At 38.8% G+C, this 15,979-nt stretch overlaps 1 protein-coding gene across 3 annotated transcripts in view; it reads left to right on the forward strand.

Annotated features, from left to right (window-relative positions):
- Positions 1 to 204: 204 nt before the first annotated feature.
- Positions 205 to 15,979, forward strand: part of ccbe1 (collagen and calcium binding EGF domains 1) — a 39,199-nt gene continuing 23,424 nt past the window's right edge. Inside the window, exons 1-4 of one of the 3 annotated variants that reach the window (XM_040000326.1) lie at positions 205 to 283; positions 375 to 455; positions 601 to 727; positions 829 to 909. In XM_040000326.1, the coding sequence (XP_039856260.1) occupies positions 624 to 727; positions 829 to 909 (185 nt within the window). In that variant the 5' untranslated portion in view covers positions 205 to 283; positions 375 to 455; positions 601 to 623. Of the gene's footprint in view, positions 456 to 600; positions 728 to 828; positions 910 to 15,979 lie in introns of all 3 variants that reach the window. The other 2 variants (XM_040000327.1, XM_040000325.1) reach the window with 2 other exon arrangements.

Consider the following 15,979-nt stretch of genomic DNA (forward strand, 5'->3'; position numbering starts at 1 on the left):
CTTTATAACATTAGGAATGTGAGAGTAGCGATGTGCCAAAACAGAGACATACTACATTAGGTGCACCTACCTAAAGTGACTGAACTGATGAACACTAATTAGGTGTTATTTTATTTACAGCCGCGTGGTGGCAGCAAAGCTCAAAACGCTCAGTAGCTCCGGAGCGCGTGTTTGCGCACGTGCATTTGCCTGCGCGCTCTAAAGTGTTGAATGAGTTTAGGGTTTTGCCAGTCAATGTTCAACATTTAACCGAGGAGACACTATTTACCAGAGGTTTACCTCGGTTCGCAAACTACTTCTACTTTAATTAAAACACATTTTGGAGAATTAAAAGACTTTAAATTAGTCTTAAAACGTAACTTCTTTAATTATAGAAGCAGCGGAAGTTAAAGTGAGTTCAGGTCCTGCAGTGGCACATCAAGAATGAGCAGCGGTTACACACCGACAGGCGCTGGGTGAGTGGGAGGGTTTCTCTGCGCTCCACTGTGTGTTTGTGTGTTGGTGTGTGTGTGTGTGTGTGTGTGTGTGTCTATGTGGCGTGTGTGTGTGTGAAGTTGCGGCAGTGAGGAGATTACCCCTAAAAGTGCGGACTGTCAACAGACGCCAGGTGACCCACCGAGGAGATGCTGCTAAAACACAACGGGAGTCTTCTTCTGCTCACCGTCACCTGCATGTGCTTCTCAGGAGGTTTGCTTTGGTCCTACCAAGAAGAAGATGCCACTGACGGGTAAAATTGTGTGTGTATGTGAACCCAAAATGACTTGAAAGGTCCTTGCAGTTTATGTGCAATGAAATTATGACTTTGCTTTCGAAATGTTTCATCCGCAGTGAGAAATGCTCGGAAAATAATATTTCTACCACAAAGTACCCCTGCGTGAAGTCAACGGGAGAGGTTACGACGTGTTACAGGTACAGCAGAGACTGTCAGCGGAGTGATTTATACTTCTATGCAGTTGTGATTGTGGGAATGTTTGAGTGAAAGGGTTATAATTATAATCTGTGCCAATGCACGTAGCTCAGCATGATGTCAGATTCGGATTTGTTAATGTGACATATAAAAAAGTTTTGATTTGGTAGACAGTGGGTGCAGTTCTCTTTTTTATGAAGCACTGAATGGTATGTGTAAATGAAGACTGCGTAAGCTGTCACTGCCTGGGGCTAATAATAATTAAACGTCTTCTTCATTTTATCTACTGTTTATAAAAGTTATCATATCTGCGCTTGTAGGCATGTATTTATGCTCTGAAGAGTTTTCCTGTGACAGATGTGGATTCTCCACCTTATCATCCTTTGTGAATTAAAGGGATCATAGGCATACACAAGCCTTTAGACTGGCCTTGTCTGTGCTCAGAGACTGCCTCTAATTATGACAGTTCACAGGCATAGTGGACACAGCTATGCCCCGCAGCAAAACTTCTGTCAGAGGCTATGGATTAAGTTAATCTGTCTTCACTGCGAGGGGTCCCTCACAGGCATAATAAAAAAAATACTCGTCACTACATGCTTTAAAGAGATGGTCATATTAAAAATGTGTAAGAGACAGGGCAGATTTCATATAAGCAGCCGAGTGTAATAAATGCCGTTAGTGTTCATCATGGGTGTGAGTAAGTTTTCCACAAAGCTGAATCATTTAATTAGCGGCAACTACAGACGTGCTACTGCACCGCCACCCACACAAACCTCCTTAGGGTGTTCCTTTAAGATATATGCTTGAGAATTTATTTAATTTTGGCTTGGACAGATACTAAATGCTCAAACACCACTTTGCTTGGTAATGCTCTATGTTTTGATTCGAGCTCACAATGTGGGTGTGCTGCAGCTTTGGAAGCAAAATCATACGACCTATTTAGGGAAGTAATTTCAAACATTTTGTCAGTGAGCTTGAGTTATAGAAGCCTCTATCGCTGTGCTTTTGGGAAAGAACATTGAGAAGTAAAGAAATGGCAGCCTTTTGGATGTCTCCTCCACATTTCACAGACTTTAGAGAGGTCCATTTTTGCATCACTTGACAAACTGCTGGCCGCGGTTCAAGCACACAGTAACATCCTGTTTGATCTCCAAATCTCAAACACACTCTTAACATAACGATGTTGGTTTACGGTTATTGGCTGCAGCCACAGTTGTTTCCCACAATGTTTACTTAAAGAAGAAAAGTTGTTTTAGCTAAGAGCCAAGATAATGCGTCCTGGGTGCATTTCAGGTCGCATGCACAGTGTGAGCTGATAACTGTCTGTCAGCCAAAAATGGTCAGATAGCAAAGTTCATTGTTCATAGGAAAGAGGATAGAATAGCTGAATGGGGATGTATAAACACAATCTCATGTTCAGTACATCCACACGAAGGAATTACTAACCACTCGCATCTTATTTGCTGAATAAGATGAGTTGCACTGTCCAAGGTTCTTGTTTAACATCATTAACAGACTCCTTAATCCTGCTCAGTCTGCTTTCCCTGTCATGTCTTCTGATGACTGTGAAGAATTTCTAAGTTTTCTTAGCTGGCAAGATTAGGGGCATCGGGTTTTAGCTCAAGTCTGGATTCTTTCAACCTGTCCCGTTGCCCAAGTTTAATCTGATTTCCACGACAGCTCACTGATATATTCTCACACATGTACAATTCGTCCTGCCCAGCTGACGTTATCATTTACAAATTTATTCAAGAAGTCCAATCTGCAGTAGCATGGTGGTGTGGTCGTTAGCAAGCAAGAAGGTCCTGGGTTTGAATTTAGCCTTGGGTCTTTCTTTGTGGAGTCTGCATGTTTGACACAGGTCTGTGTGGGTTCCTCTGGGTACTCAAGGTTCCTCTCAAAGACATGCATAGGGTTAGGTTGATTGTTCAATCTAAATTGACTGGAGGCGTGACTGGTTGTCTGTCTTTGTGTGTTAGCCCTGTGACAGATTGATGACCTGTCCAGAGCGTACCCTGCCTCTTGTCAGCTGGGATATGCTCCAGCCCCTTCTGACCTTGAATTCGATAAGCGGAAGGAAATGGATGGATGGTTCTGCCTGTCATTTACCGCTGCCTTCTCTATATTATAAATCAGACCCTTTCATCTCGCTGCACACCAGATTAGTTTAAAACACTCAGCATCTTCCCTCTGCTTAAAGAAACCTCCCTAGATCCCAGTGTTTTAGATAACATTTTACAGGCTCATTTATTAACTGCTAATCGTTTCTAGAAGGCTTGAGAATACTGTCGCTCATCAGCACCTTCAGCTGGTTGAAGGAAATGGTATCGTTGACAAATTCCAATCAAAACCACCCTACAGAAACAGCTTTACTGGAAGTTGCTAATGATATTCTGATGCACTTGGATAAAGGTGGTGTCAGTTTTTGACACCACTGATCATCCCACTCCCAATAACATTACAAAGCTGGGTTGGCATCTCTGGCACTACTCTCAAACGGTTTTTATCATACTTACACAGACACTTCAGAGTTCATATTAATAACTGAAACTGTAACTGCTGTCATCACTGCTCATAATATTAGGGTTATATGTGTTACCCCTAGATCATCTGCTTAACAGCTTCAGAAACATATCTAGCTATTTCTATGCTGATGATGCACAGCTGTACATTTCTGTTAAACCCAACAGCCTCAACAGATGCTCCTACCTCTGTGAATCACTGTCAGCTGAGGTTGTCAGGTTTGGCCCTGACAGCTTCTCTAAGGAGATCGGCCATTCCTTCTAAGCCCATCTTTAGCTGGTTGTGAATGCAGCAAGCTCGGGTGTTTATGAAAACAAACTGGCACTCACACATCGCCGCTTTTCTTGCTGCCCTTCACTGGTTTTCAGTGAAATTCAGAATTAAATAAAAAAAAAAATGTATTAATAACATATAAAGCCCTACATGGCTTGGCCCCTGTGTGTATATGAGTGCTACTGAGACCTTATTCCAGTAATTGGCCTCTCCAATCGCCTGATCAGTCTCTTAACTGTTCCACACTCTTATTTTAAAACCAGAGGTGATCATGCTTTTCAGGTTGTAGCTCCTGAACTTTGGAACAGCCTTCCTCAGCCTATCAGGTCGGCTAAATCAGTCGTGTGTTTGAAATGACTGCTGAAAACTAATTTGTATAGGTTAGCCTATCCTTACACTTTCTCCCATTACTTTAAACATGGTATACACCTAAGGAATATGGATGGAAGTATTTATGTTAAATGAATGTGAGACTGTAGCTGGAATATGTATGCTTATCTTTAATGTGTGGTTTTATTCAAACTGTGGAGCACTTTGTCACTGCGTCTTTTAAAAAATGCTATAATATAATGCTAGAAAGTTATTATTATTAGGAAAAAAGACTAGAGTGATTGGCATTTGATAGCATGAACCTGCATGCTGCATTTTTCTCAAAATACAGTCGCACAGTGCTATTATGCCTTGGCATGAATGAGACGTTCTTCAAAGGGAACCAAGCACCATTTAAGTTGGCAGGATTCAGCTGCCAAAGGAAAATAAAGGCTTATGGCATTCATTACGCACTCTGTAGAGTATCAGTGTGTCTGCACATCTCGGAACATTTTGTTGGTTTGCTAAACACTGTCGAAAGAGCTGTTTATGTAAAAGGTGTTGCTAGATGGGCATCAGTACCACAGAAATTTACAGTCCACAAGGCTGTGAGCAGAGGTGTTGCAGAAGTTACAAAGAAGTAGTGTGTATGACTAGCTTTTAGTCAACGTGATATGCTTTCAATGAAGATTTTTTTCAGGGCAGTCATCACAATATATTTTTTGAAGCTATTGTATTACTTTAATTTGCATTTTACAGTGAATTTTTTACCAGAAAGAAAAATAGACCTATTTTTCCTCATGCAGTGGCACTGTATGCACAACACTGATGCACCACTGATCATACTGAGAAAACAGGACCAGAGGAGAATTGGTACCAGGGCTCATTTGTCTCTGCACATATATCTCTCAGTTTCGCTTCTGGTCTGATCTTCTCTCACTTTCTGTTTGAGTTGTTTCACATTAAGATTTCAATATTATGGGTTGTACTGAATTAGGATTCTGCATTTCCAGTCATAGCGTTTGATATGCTTGGCTCATACTAAAGCTAAGGCAGGAAAAGCTGTGTAGAGTTGCATTTGAATAAAAAAATAGATAGGATTGCAACATAAAAGCTTTACAAAATAACAGACAAGGGTTTGATTAACATGATACATTGAGCTTTGTGTTTGTTTGGCAGCATCTTCAGGCTGTTGTGTTGTTACATTGTAACACCCAGAATTTATGTCATAATTTTTGCCAGTAGCAGGGTTTATGTTGACAAAGTTTTTTGTTTCTTTTAGCAGTGCTGTTTTCTGTTATACTGTATTTTTTATGAAACCACAGTTGTTGACGCTCAAACATCAATTCTCCTAAATTAGGTCATTTTTCTTTTTGTGGCTTAGCTTGAGCTGAGCTTGATTTCTGATTTATTGGAACACTGCATGGAGTATAATCAAGCAACGTGCTTTACTTGAATCAGTGTTACAAATTTAAAGGCCTTCCAGTTCTTGCTGAGCAGTTGAAAATAATGTCTTGTGAGACATAGTCATTGGAAAAATACACTCGATGGTCACGTTATTGTGTGCATCTGCTCAACTGCTTGTTAATGCATATATCTAATCAGCCAATCACATGGAAGCAACTCAGTGCATTTAGACCTGTAGTCACAGTTAAGACAACGTACTGTTTTCTCTAGAGTTTACAGAGAATGGTCTGAAATTATCCAAGGAGCAGCAGATCTGTGCAAAATACCTTAATGATGCCAGAGGTCAAAAGAGAATAGCCAGACTGCTTCGAGCTAACAGGAAGGCAACAATACCTCCAATAATCATGTTACAACACAGATATGCAGAAAAGCATCTCTGAAGCAGCAGCAGAAGACCACACTCCCATCAGTGTATGTCTTCTCTCAGAAAACTGAGGTCACAGTTCACACAGCCTCTCCAGAATTCAACAACAATTTCTGCAGCAACATTCAGATGGTAAGACCAGAATTTGGTATAAACAACATGAATGGATGGATCAATCCTACCTTGTGTCACCTGTTCAGGAACCTAGTTGTGTTGTTATAGTGCCGGGGATATTTTCTTGAGCATCATTTAAAGACCACAACATACTTGATAATTTCCTGATGACCATGTCCATCGCTTTATGACCACAGCATAACAATCTTCTGATGGCTGCTTGCCAACAGGATAACACACTATGTCACAAAGTGCAGATCATCTCAAACTGGTTTCTTGAGCATGGCACTGAGTTTACTGTACTCAAATGCCCTACACAGTCACCAGATCTCAGTTTAACAGAGCAGCTTTGGAATGTTGCAAAATGGGAGAGTTGCATCATGGATGTGCAGCAACTATGAGGCTGGATCAATATTTCTGAGGGGTGTTTTCAAAACTTATTGAATATGGACGATGAAGAATTAAAGCAGTTCTGAAGGCAAGTACCGGCAACACGTACTTAATAAGTGCCCAGTAGATGTATACTTTACAGAAGCTCTTAGTGAGTATAACTTTTGAGCTTGCACTATTTTAGGCCAATTCACAAACTACAAAGGCAGGTTGTTTGATTGTTTTTGTACCGTGTATTCATACGTTTATTCAGGTTGTAGATGTTTTTCCATACTGAAGTATGAGTTCTCTGACAATCCAAGAAGAGAGCCAGGTCCAGTATGTAAAACATCATAGGATTGAGACACATTAATAATCTTTGTTTATAACTTTTCTTAGGGTGACAAGAAGGTACAAGAAACAGTTATAACATTGGCTTGATTTATTGTCTATATGATGTCAACCCTGCCTAGCCTGCAAAGGAAATGCTTCTCTGGAGAAGAAGCAGAACACAGGCAGTGCGATTTTATTTCCACTATACAGCTGTAACAGTTACATATAATTGATGTGGGGCATGTGTAATTGTTGCTTTGTTATTTTTCCAAACAATTCTGGTGGTACTTAGCAGTTTGTGTTCCCTCTACCTTTTCTTCCTTTTTGTAGTCGTTAACTTTGGAAGTCCGGGGAAACTCTGGCTTACACAGCAATAAAACTGAGTCTAACCCCCCCCCCCAAGTAGGACATCATAGTCATGACATATGCACTTGGCTGATCCAAACAGCGCTGTTTGTGTCCTATAAATGTCCAGTCATTTATTTCCAGTTAACTTCTCTGGATTCTTTTGGTTGCATTTCCTGTAAGTATCAATTACTCCTTGTATTTTAGTGAATCACGAAATGCACAAATGTGCCAACAGGAATGAGAAGCATTGTCTACTCACTACACCATAAATCAGTTCCTGATTTATGCTGTAATTCCAAGTCATATTCGGGCACAGCTGGGGGTGCTGCTCAGCTCCAGTGAAGTGATCACTTCAGCCTGATTATTCAGCTTGGCCAAAAGACCTTAAGTCTCCCTTGTTTCCTTTGGTTTTAAATCTGTTTTTCATATCATATTTAAATCTATTCTGCACCTTGGAATAATCCTCTCACTTGGACTTCTGTTCCATCTCCCAATTCAAATAGCTTTCAACACGAGAAATACATTTTGCAGGGCATTGTTTCCATACTGTTGTCCCTCCAAAGATCCATGAAGGATATATTGCAGCACAGTTTAGCAGACCCTAGTAAAATGATGTTTTGTTCTTCTGGGCTACTATGGTTCTTATGATGTTGTAAATGTTTTGGACTGAAAAACAGAATGAACCTAGATTTATAGACAACATATGTGTAGTGTCATTCAGGAAATTTCCATGATGGAAAAAAATGTGACCCAGAAAAGCCCCCGTGTTAGGATATTACTAAATGAAAGTCAACTGAGCCGCAGGCAAACATTCACTATTGTAAACTATTTGATTGGGTAGAGCACTTCGGATATATGTCTTTACTTCAAATTTCCAACAGCTGAATGTCTTTGCATACCGGTCTTCTATCTGTAACAACACATTGATACAATATAATGAGGCATTAATTGCACAGTGATTATTCTGAGACTAAGGAATGAACATCCGGCGATGGAAAACTGATGAATAAGACAGAAAAAAAAGTAGGCTAGCTGAGAATCATTACACCTAGTTTTGGGTTGTCTCTCTATTACCTACAAACCCATCCATCGTATACTATGTGGGACTAATCAAGTCTTCCTACTCGTTTATGGATACCAGAAACTAAAGAGAAGTCCAAGTAAAAAGATTTTGGAAGATAAATTCCAGAAACTGGAGAACTGTAGCACACAACCACATCTTGTTTTGTTGTTATTCTATTTTTTTTCTCCATTTGTTCCAAAAGAGGCGTGTTATAAATTATTAAAAGCAGAAAAACAAAACAGTTTTAGGTTTGGCGTAAATATTATATATTTAAGCCAAATATTTTTAGGTATGACAACATAATAAGCTATTTGTCTTTGAACAAAAACAAAAATGCATTACAATAAATTGAGTCGTATGAGGAAAGAGCATGAAACACATCCAAGCTGTTTCTCATCAGCCCTGGCAGTGAAACCAGTAGATGCAAAACTATAGATAAGATGGCTCAAAATGATTTCAATAATTTCAGATGCTTGAAATTATTTACCTTAACCAGCTCCATATTGTCATATTTTGATACTAAGGTAAGAGAAAAGAGGAAGTTGTTAGAAGAACAACTTATATTAAGTCAGTGGGTAACACGTGATTTATTTAAGTTAACAAGCCAGATCAACCCAACAGATTTCAGTTTCACACAGTGCACAATCAGTGAAACTTTACTTGCATGTTTTCAATTAAATAATATCAGAAAGTTAGGGGAACAAGTTGTAATTTCAAGTTGATGAAAACTCTAAAAATATACCACCATCAATAAAGTGGAAAGCTGAGAGAGAATCGTTTAAAACATTGTATTACCTCAACTACAACTCAAATACCCATTTTACAGTGTAAAATGGGTATTTGACCACAAGCTCTGGTATTAAAATGTCATAAACCCTTGCCTTTAAAAAGTACTGAATATATGATCTCTATGACTGACATAGTCATGAGAGTGTGGTTAGATATATTCCATAATAATAAACCAAATGCCTGAAATGATGCATAATGTCCTGTCAGAGAAAAAGATATCAACATCTGCTTTGTATCAGGAGCCAGAAAGTGGGTATGAAGCCTGTTAAGTGTAGCAGACTGCTTTAATGCACACTATGTTGTGAATTCTTGTTTGCTTTTTTTTGCTCTCCAGTGACAGCTCCCACACTGTTGAACATTAAAAAGATGTTAAGAGGAGGAGGAAGTCAGCTGCCCAGTTAAGCTCCTAGTCTATCTCATTTAAACCCTGCTTTATATTAAGTGATATCAAATGAATGATTAATAACTATAACTTTTTATTTATTTTTTTGTTTCTGGGGTCGACTGTTTGAATGCTGGATCTTTGTGAGCCAATAATTTGTTGTCTGATTCAGTGAGGCGGTAGAAATAAATTATCATTTATTTCCTAATTTATTTCAATCAAAGCTCCAAAAACCAACAAACTGTACTCCAGAATTAAGTATAAGCAGCTGAACTGGTACCTTTGCTAGCTATACAATAACTTCAAAAACTGAAACTGAAAACTTTTAATTCCAGCATAAACATGATTTACTTAGTGATGGTTAAGACTTTGTTTTGGTTTGAGTAGATCTTCAAAGGCAGAAGATCTTTATTTGAAATTGTTACACAATAACCACTTGGTTTAAGTCGGGGCTTGTTTGTGGTTGCGGTTTGAATTTGTTTCTTGGTGGTTGTAGAGGGCATGGATATAAAAAAAAGAGTAAAAAATATTTTTGGTTTTTAGGTATGGTCACTTCGGGGGGAAAAAACGTAATTGTAAAAATTAAAAAATCTTAATTAAACTGATGTATTTTCAGATTTACTTAATGCACTTTAAAAACACAGTTGCAACTTTTATTAGATTAACAAGCTTGAAATGGAGCTTGCCAATGATAACAAAAAAAATAGCACAGTCATAACACTACAAGTTGTGGTAAACCCAACGCACTTTTTATTCCTGATACGGAACAGAAAATTAGGTCTTGGCTGGCGAAATAAATTGTGTTGTTGATGTATAAAATAAGTTCTAATTTATACCGGTACCTTTTTGAAGAAAAGTCTCTCTTTTCCAGCAAATTACCTCACCAAGTCTGACAGCACATTCATGGCCCATGATTTCTTTTCTTGTAGGTTGCATGGAAGTCCTAGAAATGATCCAGAATATCCAATCTGTACATATTCCTTCATAGCCACTCTTATAAGCTGGTTGTCTGTTATTTAGACTCAACAACAGGAATCGTCAAAACGTGATGTTCCCTGTTACAAACACATTCTTTTATGATTTTATAACATTACAGCTTTCAAAGTTTACAATAGTGCCAGTTCTTCTTCTTTTCAGAATAAATAATTTCAATTTTGCCAGATGTTGTACAAAGTTAAAAGTGTACCCGGTAGGTTATTGTGTGCATCGCTCTGTTGCCTGGTCTTTTTGCTCATCTACAGCTATGATGAATTATCTCCTTGTGTGCATGTCCCACTTTGGTAAATACATTACTCTTGAAAAGGAGGGATTAGGTGCACCTGCATGGACTTTTCTGTGCGTATAGACCTAATTGTAAATCCATCATTGTTTATTCAACTATGCTCATTACTTAGTTCTCTTTTGAACTGAAACAAATCTTTTTTCTGTTGTGGGCCAGAAGAGCCAATGCTGCTAATCTTATTCAGTTTTAACATAATGATTTGAGTAGAGAAATATATCATATAACCTCCTCACACTGCCCCCGCTCACCATTATTTTTATCCAGCTGTGCGACCTGCGTCAGGTATAGAGAAGCGGTGTTAATGCACATTTGTACATCTATATACAGTCATCACGAAACTACAACATTACATGAGGACAAGTTCATCATTCAGTCCTTCAGATGACAATGTCTGCAAAGTGAATGTCCAGAACGCCTCTCTTCTCTTCAATTATAAATCATGGTTTCCACCCCTTGGAGGTACTGAAACATAATGGTAAAAAAAACATAATGATTTGGGAAATCATGAAAGTAGGTTTTGGTGTAGACATCATCAAACTGACGTCATAAGAAGCTCATTGGTCATTTGTCAGAGATAAATTACCTTGATGTTTGTTGTTTTGAAGAAAGGCTTTTCCCTATTAAGAGTAATTTTCATTAAAATAATCCTCTTTTGGAAAAAGAGTTCTTTAAAATTCTTGGTTTGATATTAAACATCAAAGCCAAAAAAATACATAAAAAAAACAATATTGTTCAGTTTCACAGACATGGATTAAGGCTGGTTAGAGACTAAAAATGATATTCAATCCATGTCTGAGAAACTGGCTAGATGTGTTGCGTGGGACTCTATGCCACTGATTTTAAGACACACTTTCACATGGGATACAGGATGATGTCAGACAAACTATATCCATATAGTTTAAACGAGATTTTAAAAATGTGCAGGCTAAGAAATCCTCTACACTAATAACCCCAACAGAGAATGTTTCTAACAGCAACATTCAGGTAATCGTACACTTTTCTCAAAAAAAATAAAAAATGCAACATATCAACAGCAATTAGTTCTGTGTCTCTAAAATTCAATATGATCTTGCTTTGGAGTTTATTCAAATCCATTTTATCTTTTATTTAGATAGTAAAGCTGAGAGTAAGAGCAGAGAGGATAAAACATGCAGTAAATGGCCTTGAGGCAGATTCAAACCCGGGCCTCTACAATAGCCTTACTGCACATAGTTTGCATGGTCAACCCAGTAACTTATACTTGTGCTCCTTATTGTGAAAGTTCAGTCACTGCTAATCAGCCAGCCCTGGTCTTTCCTGTTTCATGTTTTCGCTGCTGACTAACTTGGTGGCCTTGTTCCTGTTGTGGTGGTCCTTTCCATCATTCAGCAGCTTCCCAAGAAGAATCTTGCCTTGCGATTGTTATTCAATACTACTTTCTTAGCCATGGATTATATTTTGTTGCGGACACAGACATTGCTGTTATACTTCTTTGAATTCCTCTTCAAGTCCGTTGCCTGGGTACATACACAGTTGGTTAAATTCTAATGCTTACCATCCAATAACAAAATTTACGTCACTGGGACCCTAGTGGAAACGCGGAGACGTAAAGTATAGAAGTATGTTCAGCAAGTTGGAGGGCCACTCTAATCAGGACCTCCAGGGTACTTTTTTTTATGGAGAAGAAACTCGATTTAGAAGGACATGTAGGTGCGTGTGTCTACCTCAACCACAAAGTGATAAAAAAGAAAGAAAGAAAGAAAGAAATCTGTAGCATGTCCTTCTTGCTTTGTGATGTTTCCTCACTTTAACATTATTGGCGCATGTTTTTAGCATACGAGCTTTTCACTCATGTCACCATAGTTATGTGCCTTGACTCGTACTGCTCCCATTGGACCCTGCATAACTTTATTGTTTGTAGATGACTCATGTTTAATCTGGTGTTTCAAAGTAGATAATGCTAGTGTGCTGTATCATTATTGCTGGGGATGATTTGAATAAATCTGCCGTGGATAACCTGATATTCGTAGGTTGTATCCTGTCCCTCTTGTTGCTGATTCCACTGGTCTATCACTGCATTTGCTTTGAACCTACTTCCCTATTCGTAGGGCCCCCTTGTGACCTACACAGCCTATCTGTTCTGTTGGCTTGTCCTCGTCGTTCAAGGAATTTTAATACATATTTACTAAAATACAATTGTCTGAATGCTTATTTTCCAAAACCCAGTAAATGTACAGGGAGTGCAGAATTATTAGGCAAGTTGTATTTTTGAGGAATAATGTTATTATTGAACAACAACCATGTTCTCAATGAACCCAAAAAACTCATTAATATCAAAGCTGAATGTTTTTGGAAGTAGTTTTTAGTTTGTTTTTAGTTTTAGCTATTTTAGGGGGGTATCTGTGTGTGCAGGTGACTATTACTGTGCATAATTATTAGGCAACTTAACAAAAAACAAATATATACCCATTTCAATTATTTATTTTTACCAGTGAACACCAATATAACATCTCCACATTCACAAATATACATTTCTGACATTCAAAAACAAAACAAAAACAAATCAGCGACCAATATAGCCACCTTTCTTTGCAAGGACACTCAAAAGCCTGCCATCCATGGATTCTGTCAGTGTTTTGATCTGTTCACCATCAACATTGCGTGCAGCAGCAACCACAGCCTCCCAGACACTGTTCAGAGAGGTGTACTGTTTTCCCTCCTTGTAAATCTCACATTTGATGATGGACCACAGGTTCTCAATGGGGTTCAGATCAGGTGAACAAGGAGGCCATGTCATTAGTTTTTCTTCTTTTATACCCTTTCTTGCCAGCCACGCTGTGGAGTACTTGGACGCGTGTGATGGAGCATTGTCCTGCATGAAAATCATGTTTTTCTTGAAGGATGCAGACTTCTTCCTGTACCACTGCTTGAAGAAGGTGTCTTCCAGAAACTGGCAGTAGGACTGGGAGTTGAGCTTGACTCCATCCTCAACCCGAAAAGGCCCCACAAGCTCATCTTTGATGATACCAGCCCAAACCAGTACTCCACCTCCACCTTGCTGGCGTCTGAGTCGGACTGGAGCTCTCTGCCCTTTACCAATCCAGCCACGGGCCCATCCATCTGGCCCATCAAGCCTCACTCTCATTTCATCAGTCCATAAAACCTTAGAAAAACCAGTCTTGAGATATTTCTTGGCCCAGTCTTGACGTTTCAGCTTGTGTGTCTTGTTCAGTGGTGGTCGTCTTTCAGCCTTTCTTACCTTGGCCATGTCTCTGAGTATTGCACACCTTGTGCTTTTGGGCACTCCAGTGATGTTGCAGCTCTGAAATATGGCCAAACTGGTGGCAAGTGGCATCTTGGCAGCTGCATGCTTGACTTTTCTCAGTTCATGGGCAGTTATTTTGCGCCTTGGTTTTTCCACACGCTTCTTGCGACCCTGTTGACTATTTTGAATGAAACGCTTGATTGTTCGATGATCACGCTTCAGAAGCTTTGCAATTTTGAGACTGCTGCATCCCTCTGCAAGATATCTCACTATTTTTGACTTTTCTGAGCCTGTCAAGTCCTTCTTTTGACCCATTTTGCCAAAGGAAAGGAAGTTGCCTAATAATTATGCACACCTGATATAGGGTGTTGATGTCATTAGACCACACCCCTTCTCATTACAGAGATGCACATCACCTAATATGCTTAATTGGTAGTAGGCTTTCGAGCCTATACAGCTTGGAGTAGGACAACATGCATGAAGAGGATGATGTGGACAAAATACTCATTTGCCTAATAATTCTGCACTCCCTGTATTTTGTGCATCAATTTTTTCCACAAATGTTATAATTACCTCTACTTTATTTTGTTTCTCTGTCCCATGCAAGTATTATAGATATGTATTTGTATTTAATAGCTCACCCTAGGGTAAGCAGCTTAGTGATGCGCCTTATACGGTAAAGGAAGTCTCCCCGTCCCGTTCCTTAGTGCTTAGGTAGATACAGTCATATGTAAGTTATCATAGTGATTGCAGGGGAGGACATGTTAGTGTTAAAGAGCATTCTTTAGTGACAGATGTAAAGCACCAGCAATAACAAACATCCTTTCTCCTCTCCTTTGTCTTCAGCACATAACACCAAACTGTTATATCAGTATTATAGATTATGTGTTGATTCAGTTGCTGTTGATATAAAAAATGTCATGTGCTAAAGGTTCAAATCAGCATTCATGACACATGATCTTTAAATACACTTGGAATTAGGAGGCTCCCTTTATTAGTTCATTGCCTTTGTTCTCTTATTTTCTTTCTTTGAATAATTAGAAACATGCTTTCCCGATTCTGATCAGACTTATTTCAACATTTACAGCATTACTGAACAGATTGTAATTTGATTTGGTTCCTTACATGCATTTTACCATCTGTTTCCATTTGAAAGAAAACTGTAACACAAAACATGCCTCACCCGAAAGTTCAAAAAATGTAAAATGTGTCCTTAAGCCTGTAGATTTTTTTTATTTTATTTTGCTGAATAGTTCAACAACAGCATGTGGAGCATTTTCACTTATTTTAAAGACTTAAACACTATAGAGCGTGTCAAAGCATATGGAGGACACTTAAATTTGATTGCTCTTATCAGTATTTCTTATGTACTGGCTGATTATCTTTTCGAATATCTCCTTTTTTCTTGCTTGAATAAATCAGGTGTTAAAGAATGCAGTTTGCACGGGTTTTTTCTAAATGATAATCCATTCTACATGTAATGACCTGTCAGCTGATCTTTAAGGCTTTTGTGTGTGGTCTGTTTTCACATTCAGCCTAATTTTGCAAATCACAGGCACTTTTTTCCTCCTCTAAAACACGTATCAGCCATTTTTTGCTGGACATTTTGGTTTCTTTAAAGCCTGCTCTTGTTTCTCTTGGCTGATGCTCATTCGTGCATCTGGCTCATTCCGCAGAGAACCGAAGTGTGGTCACGCTTTGGTCATGCTGTGGTTTTGCTTTGGTTAAGGGATGTGGTGATAAGTACACCTCATGCTGTGGCTTTTCTGCCCCATTTCTTGGCTCTGTATTTCCAAGACTGCGCTCGAGTTTTACTCAGTATGTTATTTTAAAATACCCTGATGTCGTTTATAAAAATTACACTGTAGCACACTATACATTAAAACGATGTTTGTATACCTATTACAGTGAAACAGGAACTTCTTGACAAGCTAATCACATAATTAAAGTAGTTTGAATGCTTCACCTTGATGTCCTTTTTGATCATTTGTTATTCGTCGTTAGACCACTTGAAGCTGCAATTTCTTCTGCCATTAGTGGAAATAACATGCAACTAATTTGTCAGTCCTGAAGGACAGCAGCTCGACACCACCTCAGTAAAAACACACATCCATACCAGTCATTTTAAATTGTAAACAGCTGCAACGCGCGATGTTAATAACACATTTTGGAAGAGGGACCTCAGGTTTTGTGGTTTTCGACAGATGTTTCC

This window comes from Simochromis diagramma, unplaced genomic scaffold (assembly GCF_900408965.1).
Source record: "Simochromis diagramma unplaced genomic scaffold, fSimDia1.1 OVJJ01000596.1, whole genome shotgun sequence".
Classification (NCBI taxonomy): domain Eukaryota; kingdom Metazoa; phylum Chordata; class Actinopteri; order Cichliformes; family Cichlidae; genus Simochromis; species Simochromis diagramma.